At 38.2% G+C, this 13,934-nt stretch overlaps 1 protein-coding gene across 1 annotated transcript; it reads right to left on the reverse strand.

Annotated features, from left to right (window-relative positions):
* Nucleotides 1–1,387: 1,387 nt before the first annotated feature.
* Nucleotides 1,388–13,419, reverse strand: LOC106878406 (3-mercaptopyruvate sulfurtransferase). Its single transcript, XM_014927611.3, has 3 exons — nucleotides 12,754–13,419; nucleotides 4,048–4,206; nucleotides 1,388–1,775 (listed from the first exon to the last, which is right to left on the reverse strand). The coding sequence occupies exons 1-3, from the start codon at nucleotides 13,334–13,336 to the stop codon at nucleotides 1,648–1,650; spliced, it is 870 nt and encodes a 289-aa protein (XP_014783097.1). The 5' UTR covers nucleotides 13,337–13,419; the 3' UTR covers nucleotides 1,388–1,647.
* Between the last annotated feature and the right edge of the window lie 515 nt (nucleotides 13,420–13,934).

The raw sequence follows: 13,934 nt of genomic DNA on the forward strand, positions 1-13,934 counted from the left end.
AACCCAGAGATGATGATAGCTTTTCAAAGAGTATCTTTTGTGCAAGTAGATATTATTTTCTGTATAAAATTTTGGATGATAACTCTTAAAAAGTATATCATTTTTGATTTGGTGAAAGGAAAAAAATTACAGCACCTGCTTTCAGTTTAAGTTTTTATTTATTTTTTTACTCTGAAGATGATGTCTTCTACTTTTAGAATATACCGTGTGCTAAAATTTTTCAGCTTTTTGAGTGGAAAAAATCTTTTTTCAACTTTATTTGCTTCATTTGATCTTTATTTATATTCAGAAATAGATTCCTACAAAATTAAATTCAATATAAAGTCTTAAGGTGCTGATAAAATTGTATTGAACTTAGATAATAAAACAAGGTAACAAAATAGAAAGTTTTTAGCCAAAAATGAAAATATGATTAAATGATTTATCATCATCATCATCCATGGAAAGTGGACGTTAAATGATGATAAGTCATTTGATCATATTCTCATTTTTGGCTAAAAACTTTCTATTTTGCTACCTTGTTTTATTATCTAAGTTCTATAAAATTTTATCAGCTCCTTAAGACTTTATATTGAATTTAATTTTGTAGGAATCTATTCTTCTAAATCAAACATGGGCAACTGCTTCCAAGGAGCAGGTGGCATGAGACATGGCTCATCATCAGGTGGGCCACACTACTAAAAAATTTAGAGTAGTTTTCCATTAGGTATGGCATTCATAAAGTCCTGCCCGTAGGTTGCCATCTGCCTATGACTCTTCTAAATAAAATTAAAATTAACATAATCAAGTCATTTGCATGCCTGTCTCTTAGATGGTGAATCAATGTTTTGTCTCCTCAGCAAACACTTTAACTTTAAAGTGTTCAGTCTACAAACAGCAAACAAATATCATGAGAGAGGTGGTGCAATGTTTTCTTTCTTTGGCACTCTCTTAGTTATGACATCAAGTGTTCCAGTTGATACGATCAATTAAACAGTCTGCTTGTAAAATTAATGTGCAAGTGGTTGAGTACACTACATAGTTCTTCAGGAGATTTTGCATGATGCAGAATGTGACAAAGCTGGCCCTTTGAAATACAGATACTACTCATTTTTCCAGCTGAGCGAACTGGAGCAATGTGAAATAAATTGTCTTGCTCAAGGAAACAACGTGCTACTGAGAATTGAACTCATGACCTTACGAACATGAACCAAAACCCTTTGCTCTAGTAAAAATAATTCCAAATAAACTGGATTAAACGCCACCGTAGTACACCAACATTACATTACCTGGTAACATCTTCCTCATGATACACCTTAAAACTTATTTCAAAGAGCTTTGATTAATTTTGGCAATTCATCAAAGACTTTAAAAATAATACTAAAATATCAACCATAAAACTTTAAAACAGATTTCTTAAGGCACTTTATTTATGTATTTTGAAGAACATAATTTGTATATAAAGTATAGAGACGATTCATTTATAAATTTAACAATTTGTCTAGAAAAAGTGTCTTTGAAACTGATTGTTTTTTATGTTGTTCTGATTAAAAAGTTTAATTCTCTACTCATGAATATCTAATTTTCTGAAATTACAGCAATTAACCTACTTGAAATAAAATCAAATTCTACACAGGTTATACAAAGTTAATTAAAAATAAATTTAGTTCAGTTCTTAGATAAGATCTTATCTGCACTGATTCTCTGTGCCCACTCTGTCCAAGAACCATCATAAACAGAGACATTTTCATAATCACATAAATAGGCTGCTAATGCAATGCAACATGCTGACACTCCTGCAAAAGTTGGAAAAGAGAATCAAGAAATGGTAAATTATCAAAGAAGAAATGCTTTTATTACATACACATGCATATATATATAATCACAATGTACACTTTTCCATGCTTGCATTGGTCTTAAGAAAATTCATTGTAGATTTTTTCCTGTCATCAACTCTCACATTGTTTGCAAGCAAGTTAATGTTTTCAGCAGATTTAAAACAAATGCCTCTGTTTATATTACAGTAACATTGGTTTACAACTTTCATGTAATGTCAAGACAAGGAGGCACATACATGTGTTTGTATGTGTGTGTGTTTGTGTGTGTACACACACACACACACACACACACACACACACACACACACAATAAGGTTTCTTTCATATGCCAAGCACCCTCATTAGGCTTTAGTTCGTCTGGGATTATGGTAGAAGACACTTGCCCAAGGTGCCATGCAGTGGGACTGAACCTCACTGATATTGAATTGAACCATTGGAACACTTGTTATATTACGTGGAGTTTATCCAAGAAATGCTAGATCCTATATTTTACTATTCCCTGTCAGCACCATGGAAAGAAATTGAAGAAAACTTATAGTTGGTATACTGAAGGTAGGAGAGCCCAAAGAGGTGCAAATAAAAGCATGTAAAATGAGGTTAATATTTTGATCAATTTTTATTATTCAGTAAAGATTTATTTGTAGTGTTCTTTATCAATTTTTATATGCTAGAATGCAGACTAGTTTTGGCTTAGTCATATGAATCTATATTTGACTTTGCTAAGAATTTATTGTTGCACCTCTTCTTTTAAAAAATAAATTATGCTACTGATTGTCAACACTTAACACAGCCAAACATTTTAGAAGGGTGTAATTGATGAAATTATTTTAACAACTTCAAAAAGCAGAAAAGTAGTCAACATTGGCAGGAGTGAATGTATAGGGGTGTAACTAAATTTTGGTTTCTAATATGGGTGCAATGCCTCAGATAATGCAAAGCAGCATAGTTGATTATATCAACTCCAGTAGTTGACATATATTTTATTTTACTGTCCCTTGACAAAATGAAAAAAAAAAAAAAAAATTATCCATAGCAGGATTTCAACTCAGAATATAACCAAATATTCGTTTCAACTATAGGCACAAAGCCTGAAGTTATATTGACCCCAGTGCTTGATTGGTACTCATTTTATTGATCCCGAAACGATGAAAAGCAAAGTCAACCTCAGTGGAATTTGAACTCAGAAAGTGTAGAGACAAAATGCTGCTGAGCATTTTGTCCAGTGTGCTAATGATTCTGCCAGCTTGCTGCCTTACTATAATGGAATATTGCAAAGCATTTTTCCATTGTTATGCCACCTGTATCTCTTTTTGATAGTAATAACTATTTCTAATATAAACAAGTACCAGGCCAAACTTTTCTTAGGAAGGGTATATGTGATACAATTAACCATATACTTGACTGGTGCTTATTTTATCAAACCCAGAAGGATGAAAAGCAAGTTGATTTAGGTGGTAGTTGGACTAAAGAATATTAAGAAACATTATCACTTATAGTATGACATTTTATCTGGTGCTCTTTTGATTCTGCCATGCACTGCTCTTTTAATCATGGTGATTGTGACATAGAAGAAAGGTTAACATATTGAAGGTAAGAGAACCAAATGTTAATATAAATGCATAAGTTGAGGCTAATCTTAATATCTTACTACTCAGTAAAAATTTCTTTGTATTATTTTCTGTGCAAGAATGCATTCATCACAAATGCACAAATTGAGTTAACTGGCTTCAGTAATGTCTGTCATTGGCAGGAATAGTTGAGACAACATTATTACAATTGGATTTGAATTAAGAAGCCTCTATGTGGTTGTTTGATCTGTTAGAATCAGTAGCCAAATTACCTTTTCAATCACACCCCACCATCCCAAAAGGAAGGAAGTAAGTCCTGTTGAACAGTGATGTACAAAAAAGTGTTAGACTGCCATAGCTGAAATGTCTTTAGTCAAGGAAATGCTCAGTCAGTGTCTACCTTAGCTAAAAGACCACAAATGAGCATCTTATTGCTAATCATTTATAAAATAGAAATGGTCTTTATTTTTTGTTTTGAGGTGCTTTCTTTGGTTTGCTTGGAGCTTCAAGAGCAATTTCTATAAGAATTCCTAGTAGATTTTTCTCACATGATCTTTGAAATATAACAAGTATAATCTTTATTACAGCTCACACATGCTCATATTGAAATCTGAGAAAAAAAAGTTTTTACTTGTTTAGAATTAATATCAACAGAATCTTACCTGACCCACAGGATGCAATAATTGGTTTATTTAAATCTATGTTGACATTTTCAAATGTTTTTAAGAGATCTTCCTTCTTTAGTATGGTTTTAGTTTCAGAGTTCAGAATTCTAGTAAAAGGAATATTGGTAGCACCTTGAAAATGACCTGATTTGATATCTACAAGAAAGCAAAAAAAAACATTACAAACTTCAGACTCTCCTGCAGCCACTTTTAATTACAATAATTAATAGGAATTATTAGGCAGGAATCAGACTGTCTTGTTATATTTTGATAACAAAATACCCAGTGATGAGCATCCTGGTAACTAACTACTTGGGCATCAAAGCTGTCCCTCACCCTTCATAATGTCCAAACCTTGCTTCCTGTGACTTTGTCATTTCTCAAGCTGAAGGAGAGCCTCAGGAGCAGTTATTTTGAAGATACTGAGAAGATGAAGGAGGCAATAACAAGGGTCTTGGACACCTCCTCTTCAGGAGGACTTGCATGGGACCTTCATGAGTACTACAACAAATGCACTAAAGTCAGAGGATCCTACTTTGAAGGAGATTAGAGTTTTGTACTTAATTGAAATTAATAGCTGTCTCTCCTGAAAAAGTTTATGGAATACACCTTGTATACTGTGCTCAAAAAAAAAAAAGATAATCATTGATCATGGTTGGAACACTGTCAATTATAGATCTGTTGAACTGGAGTTGAGCTGTGGTGCAACAACAGTAAGTAATGAGCAAATGAGTTAACCTTCATGCAGTCACTGCATCTGCAAAAGACCAGCAACTGTGAATTGCCCTCAGAATATACTCTATTGTCTTAGAAAAGGAAACAGACATGGGACAATGTAGTTCTGAATACATTATGCCTTGTGTAAGTGGTGGTGGTGGTGGGGCTAAAACAAAAACAGTAATGTCACAGAGGTTGGAAAACAAGTAATCAGAAAATAAAAGAAAATCTGGGACTTAAATCTGTGAATAGACATTAGTGGGGTCAATTTTATTTGACTCTGCCCTTGGAAGACACAAAAGCAGGTGGTTACATGAATTTGTGTTTATAGCTCACTAATTAATAGAAACATCATTTTCCGCTGTTGACACTAAACCATGACTGCTAGCTCTTTTGTATCTTACAGGAGTATAATCAAAGCAAAATTGCACCCGCTAAAGTGTACTTGCAGATTTAAAGTATGACATTTTGTTCTCTTTGTTTCATCACAACCATTCATTGAGAATAGTCATTAAACTTCTGAGTAATTTTCTTGTAGCAGACTAGCATCTTGTCAAGACAAATAATATTTCTCTCTCATTTGATTAATGCTACACAAAATTAAAATTATGGACTCTTACATTACGAAATATTTGACTCCACAACAATATATAAGATCTATCAGGAGTTATAGCAGCCCTGGTTGAGAATCAATCTACACCCCAATGCTTTTTGTGTTTTTTAGATGCTTTGTCTTGGAGGAAGGGACAGTTCAGTGCCCATGACCTTTATGCACCTTTTACAATTTGTAACCTTGATGCTGTTAGTGTTCTATTAATATTATTGTAGATCAACACCTGCAGGAAAAACATGAGCAGTTAAAAGAGTCCAGAAGTGCAATGTTCTAGGAAGAAAGGGACTGAGTTTGTGATTAGTACAAAGTGGGGGGTGGAGTGAATGTAAAAAGAGTGATGAAAAATGGAGAAACAAGTGGGCCAAGGGTGCTTGACTGGAGAAGGTACAAAACTAGCCAGCTCCATGGAACAGAGGCCATTGTAGTAGTGACAGAAAAGACAAAGAGAGAAGACATTACACTTGAAAGCCAATGTCTGGGGCATGTCTGTTAGTGGTTTAATGCCAATCAGTCAAGTGGTCATTCTCAGAGTAGTCTATGATATTTGTATGTGTAGCAGCAACACCATCCCCAATGTGGGAGCAGTGTTCCATTATGGTCCTCTTGATTTTTTTAATCTTTTATCCATTACTTATTTCGGTCATTAGACTGTGGCCATGTTGGAGCACTATCTTGCAGGGTTTAGTTGAACAAACCAACTCCAGTCCTCATTTTTAAGTCTGGTACTTATTCTACTTGACTCCCTAAGTTACGAAGATGTAAACGAATCAACACCACTGGCTAAGTGGCAGCAGAGGGCAAACAAGGGCACACACACACACATATACATACAAACACATTCATACACACACACGATAGGCTTATTTTAGTTCCCATCTATGAAATCCACTTACAAGGCTTTAGTTGACCCAGGTCTATAGTATAAGACACCAGCTTGGGAGTGAACCTGAAACCATGTGGTTGGGAAGCAAGTTTCTTACCACACATCCATGCCTGCACCTTTGTAGATTTTTTTTTATAAATACATTGCACTTGGTGCAAAACTTCAAGGCTGTTCCATTGATCGGATCAACTGGAACCCTCGACGTCGTAAGCGACGGAGTGCCAACAACAACAACTTTTGTTTGTAAACACAGATTAAGCATTCCTCTCAGCATGTAAAGGGGAATTAATTCTTAATTTCTTAAAATTATCTCTTTTGCTGTTTGACAATCGTTAACAATTACAGCTAGAGTTTTGCTTGCCAGCATCAATTCTGTTTGAATTGATTTCATATTCAGTGTAATGATACACTTTTATAGGCTAATTAATGACATGAAAGTCATTTTCGTTATAAATCAATGAATAAAAAGTTATTAGCAATTAAAGTTTGAAAATTTTGGTAATTTTAGCCAATCATAAACCAGACACATTCATGCCTGTTTTGAGAGTAAGAAGCGGAACATGAAAACTCATTTGTCTCTCAACGTGCCTGTTGCCATAGTAACAAGTGAATCCAAGCAATCTTTGAAAAATCTTTTATCTGCAAGGAAGCACATGTTGACAAATTTGATGTGTTCTGTGATAGATAGATATATTATATACATATATTACATATACACACACATATATACGCACACATATATACACACATATATATATACACAAACATATACACACACACATATATATACACATTATCATCATCATCATCATCGTTTAACGTCCGCTTTCCATGCTAGCATGGGTTGGACGATTTGACTGAGGACTGGTGAACCAGATGGCTACACCAGGCTCCAATCTGATCTGGCAGAGTTTCTACAACTGGATGCCCTTCCTAACGCCAACCACTCCGAGAGTATATATATATGTATATATATATATATATATATATATACACGCACATACACACACATATATATACAGTTATGAGGGAAAAATTCGGATCTTGTGAATTTTCCAAAGTCCTCTTCCCACCCCTTGGAAAAGACTTTACCCACAAATTTCTTTATAATCGTAATGTATGCAGTTTGAAAGGTATTTAGATAAAATTTCATTGCAAAAACCCCATTTTTCTAAAAGTTATGAGGGAAAAACTCAGATCTTGTGAATTTTCCAAGGTCCTCTCCCCATTCTCCCGTTGCTTTGCGTGCATTTTTTTTTTTTCATATTCGTTTCCTACACATTTTTTGGATCTTTTCCCTTTGAACAGTAGATTGAAAAATTAATTTTTTGTAACTAAACACTCTCAAACTTCGGACACTGGTAGAATGTGCCATATAAAACATCTTTTACTCTTAGTGTTGTTGAGAAAAGTTTATATTTTCAAAGTTATTTCGTGTTAAAGTTGTCATATTTCAGTAATTTCAATCAATCAATGACGTGTATTCAGCTGAATAAAATTACTGCCGTTGTTTGTGAACAACAACTAGCGGCAGTGTATATTTCATTTGTTACTGTTATTTATGACATCGCTCGTGCATTTGTACTGGTTTTAGGTTAGGGTTTTAAAGCTAGGGTTAGAAGGTTAGGGTTAGGGTTTTAGGGTTAGAGTTACTGAAAAAATGAAGAAATTGGAGCGGTACGGGGGGGAGTTTTTCCAAAAATAGTAGCTGAAAAACAGGAAAAAAAAACTAAAAGCAGTAGAAATGCACAAACGATTGTGGTGGTGCCATGAAGTAAACGTGCTTCACATACACTCGTTTATTCATACAAACATAACTGAGATGAAATATGTCATAAATAACAGTGACAAACAAAATATAAACTGCCAGAAGTTGTTGTTGACAAGCAACAGCAGTAATTTTATTCAGCTGAATACATGTCATTGATTGGTTGAAATTACCAAAATACGACAACTTTAACATGAAATAACTTTGAAAATAGAAACTTTTCTCTACAACACTAAGAGTAAAAGATGTTTTATATGACACATTCTACCAGTGTCCGAAGTTTGAAAGTGTTTAGTTACAAAAAATTAATTTCTCGATTTGCCGTTCAAAGGGTAAAGATCCCATTTTTTTACACCCATTCCACTACTTTTTTCTGATTTTCGTTTCCGGATCAAGTTGTAAACATTAACCAAAACTTTCAGACGGGCTGGAGCCGGACTGACTGAATTTCTTTGTTTCCTTATACAAGGATACATAAAGGGGACAAACAAGGACATATAGGGGTCAGTCATGCTTTTACAAATGATTCAATATGAATGAGTTTATACAACTGCGGATGATATAATATAATATAACATAAAATAATATAATATACTCCAGCTAAGAAGATCTGAAGAAGAAATTGTAAATCCGAAATATCATCGAACTATTGATAACCAAATTACAACAGGTATAGAGTCCATTTTTTGTTTTATTGTGCATTGTTGTACCATTCTAAACTTTTTATTCTTTACAAACAATACACAATGCTTCAAGCGAACTACAATACTCTCCAATATAATATACGTTAAAAATTTAAATGATTCTTTTCAGGTTTTGGGTTAGTGCACTAACCCACCGGTTGATTTCCTTTTGGTAATCTTTTCCTGTTCTTCTATGCCCAGACCGGCTGTGTTAGCACAGCTCCTTGCATATTCATCTTTCTTACGACTTCCTTCCATCTTTTCACGAATACTCTTTGCGGCAGGCTCCTCCTTTCCAGACGAATCTTGAAGGCAAGATGGGCGGTGAAGTAATTCACCAGCCCTCGTCTGGAGATGAACTGTCCTGTCGCAATCCCTTTCATTCGCGTCTTCCATACCATGTCTTTCAATATGGTTATTACGCAGAGAAATACTGCCTTCTTTTCTTTGGTGAAAGAGTAAGGTCGTGCAATCTTTATCATGGACTCAGTCGAGAGCCGTACTCCGTCTGTATCTGACATCAGCTGTTCGGCATAGACTATCAACTGGAACTTGACTGACTGGCATTCTAGACAGCGTAAAGCTAGCATTTTATATTCGTGGTGTCAGCTCAGTGGAAGTTTAGAAAAGACTGTCTCACATGACCTTATCTGAGGGCTGCGATTGGTTGGGTTGCATCTTGGCGCCAAATAGAGCAAAGGACAAACTGTGCCAATACCAACCAATTAGAGTGGTGGACACAACAGAGTCCAAAGGTGCAGCTGAAGGCTAGCTGTTATCTACTACGTCCGTATTCATGTATATATAACACAGAGAGTGAGAAGTACGCTACAGGTATTAGGGTTACGGTATTGTGGTATGGCGTCAGTGTCTGGGGAGGCTGACCGGAAGAGGAAAAAGGGCAGAGGGAGCCTCGACCGGGATTCGTGCTCTTTTCAAACGGGGTCGTGGTCAGGACAAGACGTGCAAAGTGACAGTCTAGGTTTGGGAGAAGCAGCTGCTATTTCTGGTGTTCTTTGGGTCGATGGTGAGGGTAGCTGCGCTGGGGCTGAAGCTACAAAAAGACAGATCGGGCGAGCTGTTGTTCCGGAGAGGAAACGAGATCCCAGAGCTGAGTTCCAGTGTCAGCAGGAGAGAGTTGTTCTCGGTTTGTGGGAAGTTGATTGGACACTACCCAATCGCTGGTTGGCTAGGCACTGCATGCAGTTACACCAGAGACGAGCAGAGGGGGAGAGTTGGAGTGACAAGGTGGAAGAGGCGATGATGCGGGAAATCCTAGAGAGAACAAGAGTGGAAGACCCGGTCAGAGGAAACTGTTATGTGCTCAAGACGGAGTGCGGCACGGTTTGGTGTGATGCTAGCAGTATAGCGATAGGGGTTGTGTTGGAGATCGAAGGTGCTGAGGTGGAGGATGCGGCCTGGCTATGGAAAGCGGACGACTTCAACCACATCAATGTCACTGAACTAGATGCGGTGCTGAAAGGGGTGAACTTGGCCCTGAGATGGGGGCTGCGCTCGATCGAGATCCGGCCACTGTGGTCGGCTGGGTAGGAACAGTAATTACCATCGAGAAGAGAGTCCGGACGAAAGGTGCCACGGAGATGGTGGTGAAACGCCACCTAGGAGTTCTGGGAGAGCTGATCGCCGAGTTCAGACTGAAGCTGAACGTAGTTTTCGTGCCTTCGGAAAGAAACAGGGCGGACGCACTGACCAGGGTGAAAAGGGCGTGGCTGGAGGAAGCAAAGAAAAGGATAGCGGCAGCATGTCGGCTGGGTGACTCTGAACTGAAGGAGCTACATGCTATGCACCACTTGGGGGTGGATAGGACCCTGTATTTGGCGAAAATGATTGATGCTGACGTCACTAGGAGAAACGTCAAGAAAGTGGTCGTGAAATGTGACAGATGCCAGTCCATTGACCCCACCCCAGGTGGGCATGAGCAGGGGAACCTCTCAGTAGAACGCAACTGGAGGAGACTAGCTGTGGATGTGACGCACTACCGTCAGGGAATGTATCTCAGCATGGTCGACTGCGCGCCGGGAGAGATGCTTGACCGGTGGAAGGTGCGATGATTATTTAGAGCGGCGTATAGGCCGAGCGGCAACGGAATCATTGAGAGGCACCATCGGACGATCAAGGCCATGGCTGAAAGGGGGCACATTTAGCCCCTGGAAGCGGTCCACTGGTACAACATGTCTCCCCGATCCGGACAAGCGGAAGAGTCTGTGCCGCACAGAGCAGTGTTCAAATATGAATGGAGGCATCCCAGTAAGACACCGGAGTTCTGCGAGGAAGAGAAGGGACCCGCTGGCGTGAAAGTAGGGGAGGAAGTTTGGGTCAAGCCTCCGAAGGCATGCTGCACATCACAATGGGGCAGGGGAACAGTGACAGCAGTCAATTCCAGAAACAATGTATCTGTGGATAGAATGCCGCGTCACGTGCTGGACCTGCGCAGGATAGCCACTTCGTCGGATGAAGAGCGCGATGGAAACGAGCCACCTGGCTTGAGAAGATCTCAATGTGTAAGGCGCCCGCCCAGTTGGATGGCGAACTTCGAATTGGAGTAGGGGTGAACATGATCTTTAAGATCAGGGTGGCGTGTGGTATGACGTCAGTGTCTGGGGAGGCTGACCGGAAGAAGAAAAAGGGCAGAGGGAGCCTCGATCGGGATTTGTGCCCTTTTTGAACAGGGTCGTGGTCAGGTCAAGACGTGCGAAGCGACGGTCTAGGTTTGGGAGAATCAGCTGCTATTCCTGGTGTTCTTAGGGTTGGGGCAAGCTTCAAGGATTGGATACCGCAAGACAGACTTGCAGTCGACAAAAGGAAAACCGAGGTAAGGCGATTACATCTACTCGCACGCATACACCACAGGTATTGGGGTGTTAGGGTTGGGGAAAAAAGTCAAAATTCAAGAAGTTGGGGGGAAAGGGGGGGGGGAATTTCACAATGCTGATTTTTGTCAATTTTCCGGAACCTCCGTATCCGAAAACGGGGATTTTTTGGGAAAAAAAAAAAAAAATTAGAAAAATAAACAAATTTGGGAGAAAATGGGGCTGCGGGGACGGGCGGAAGTATTTCCTCTTCTTGCGACATTAGTGAGACCAGCAATAAACGATCAAAAAATTGAACGGTGACGAACTGATTTCCTCCTTTTACAGACCGATATTTTCCCATCAATAGCGTCACCACGATTAGTGAAGCCACTTGGTGAATTACAATTTTCGCAAGTGTACATATTCATAATTAGTCGATGCCGTGCCAACTAATGAAGAATCTTGTCTCTTGATTCGGCTAATTGAATGATATTCCAAAATTCCTCTAAGGTTGATTCACGGTTAAGGACATTTCGGTGTAAGTAAAGAATGAGGACCTAGTTATCTCCCCCTAATTTTTTTTTTCTACTTTTTACAATTCCCTATACTGAACAATTATATATTTCAGACCCAAAGCCCATCATCAGAAGTATGTTTACGTCTGATGACGGACCATTTATATTGTTATTTTACTTCATCATAATGATTCAAGCAAGCTACAACGTTCTTCTGTAGGTCAGTAAACCGAAATGTTACAATTTTGACTACATCAACTGTTTGTAATAATAATAATAATAGGGTCCAGTATATTTAGATCCGTTAAATTAGCTGCGCAGTGAAAGATGTGGGACTTCACTCAAAGATCGTGTAGGTCAGTTAAAAATTAAAATTACAATACGAAAAAGAAAAGTTTAATAACTTTTATGTATTTCAGACCCAAAGTCCATCATCAGAAATATGTCTATGTCTGATGACGGACAATTTATACTGTTATTTTACTTCATCATAATGACTCAAGCAAGCTACAACGTTCTTCTCTATGTCAGTAAACCGAAATGTTTAAAATTTGACTACATCAGCTGTTTGTAAAGATAAGAGAATAAAAGTACATTTATACATAACTTTAAAGGTCACATTTCCGTTGATTTTATGTTAACTAATTTATTAACCCTAAAATAACACGAATTACATAAATGTATATTCAAAAACAAACCGAAAGAATTTACCTGCGCGGGGTTCTGGAGCAGTTCCTTGAAATCTGCCTTCGGGACGTGCATCAACAACCTGGCTGAATTTATTTTCGATATTATCATTGATATCGTTAAAATTCTTAACAAGTTCGGGGCGGTATTTGGCAATAAATGTAGACGGTGTGAAAGTCCCCACTTTATCAGTGACCGATTGGTTCAGTGAAAGCCATTTAGGTAATCCTCCATCTAACACTGACACGGAATCGTGACCAAATACTCGAAAGGTCCACCAAACACGGGCTGCAGAAAAAAGCCCGAACTTTTCACTGGTATCATAGACAATAACATGACTGTTATTTTTAATTCCCATTCGACGTACATAATCTTCAAATTCTTCAGGTGATGGTAACATATGGGGGTATGGGGAATTCTGATTGGCGCACTCGTTAATGTCGAAAAACAGAGCACCAGGAATGTGTTTCGCTGTATACTCTGCCTTCGGATCACGGTTAGCTGCTGGCATATGAAAAGATCCATCCAGAATACGAATGCATGGGTCTTTTGAAGCCATTCTTGATGCCAACCATTTTACTGATACAACAGCTGAGCTCTTCAACATGTTAAATTCCTTCCAGGTTAGAAAGAAGTTCACAGAATTTAAAGTCAAATTTAAGAGTTATCGCCCCTGAAAAACTACCACTGAATATAGATTGTGTGTATATGTGTGAAGATGCGTGATTTAGTGGTTAGGTATTCGCCTCGCGATCGTAAGGTCGCGGGTTCGATTTCAACGGCGTGTTTTGTCTTGAGCAAGACACTTTATTCATGTTATTTAAGTCTTTTCAACTGGCAAAAATGAGTTGTACCTTATTTACATTATGGCACTGTCATTGTATTAGCTGTCAGAAGTGAAAGTAGAAAAATCTGACAAGGAACGTTACTGCTGGTTTGAGTTGATTCTTTGGCTACTGACAGCTAATACCATGACTGGCCGGAGCGAGCTGTCTGTCTGTCTGTCTCTGTCTCTGTCTCTCTCTCTCTTTTGTCGGATATTTGTCCTCATCTTGTTTGTTGTTAACACAACGTTTCGGCTGATATACCCTCCAGCCTTCGTCAGGTGTCTTGGGGAAATTTCGAACCTGGGTTCTCATTCCTAACGATGTTATTATTATTATATTATTATTATTATTATTACTATTATTAATCAGGTCGCTGCC

Source organism: Octopus bimaculoides, chromosome 6 (assembly GCF_046866305.1).
Source record: "Octopus bimaculoides isolate indiv1 chromosome 6, ASM4686630v1, whole genome shotgun sequence".
In the NCBI taxonomy this organism is placed as follows: domain Eukaryota; kingdom Metazoa; phylum Mollusca; class Cephalopoda; order Octopoda; family Octopodidae; genus Octopus; species Octopus bimaculoides.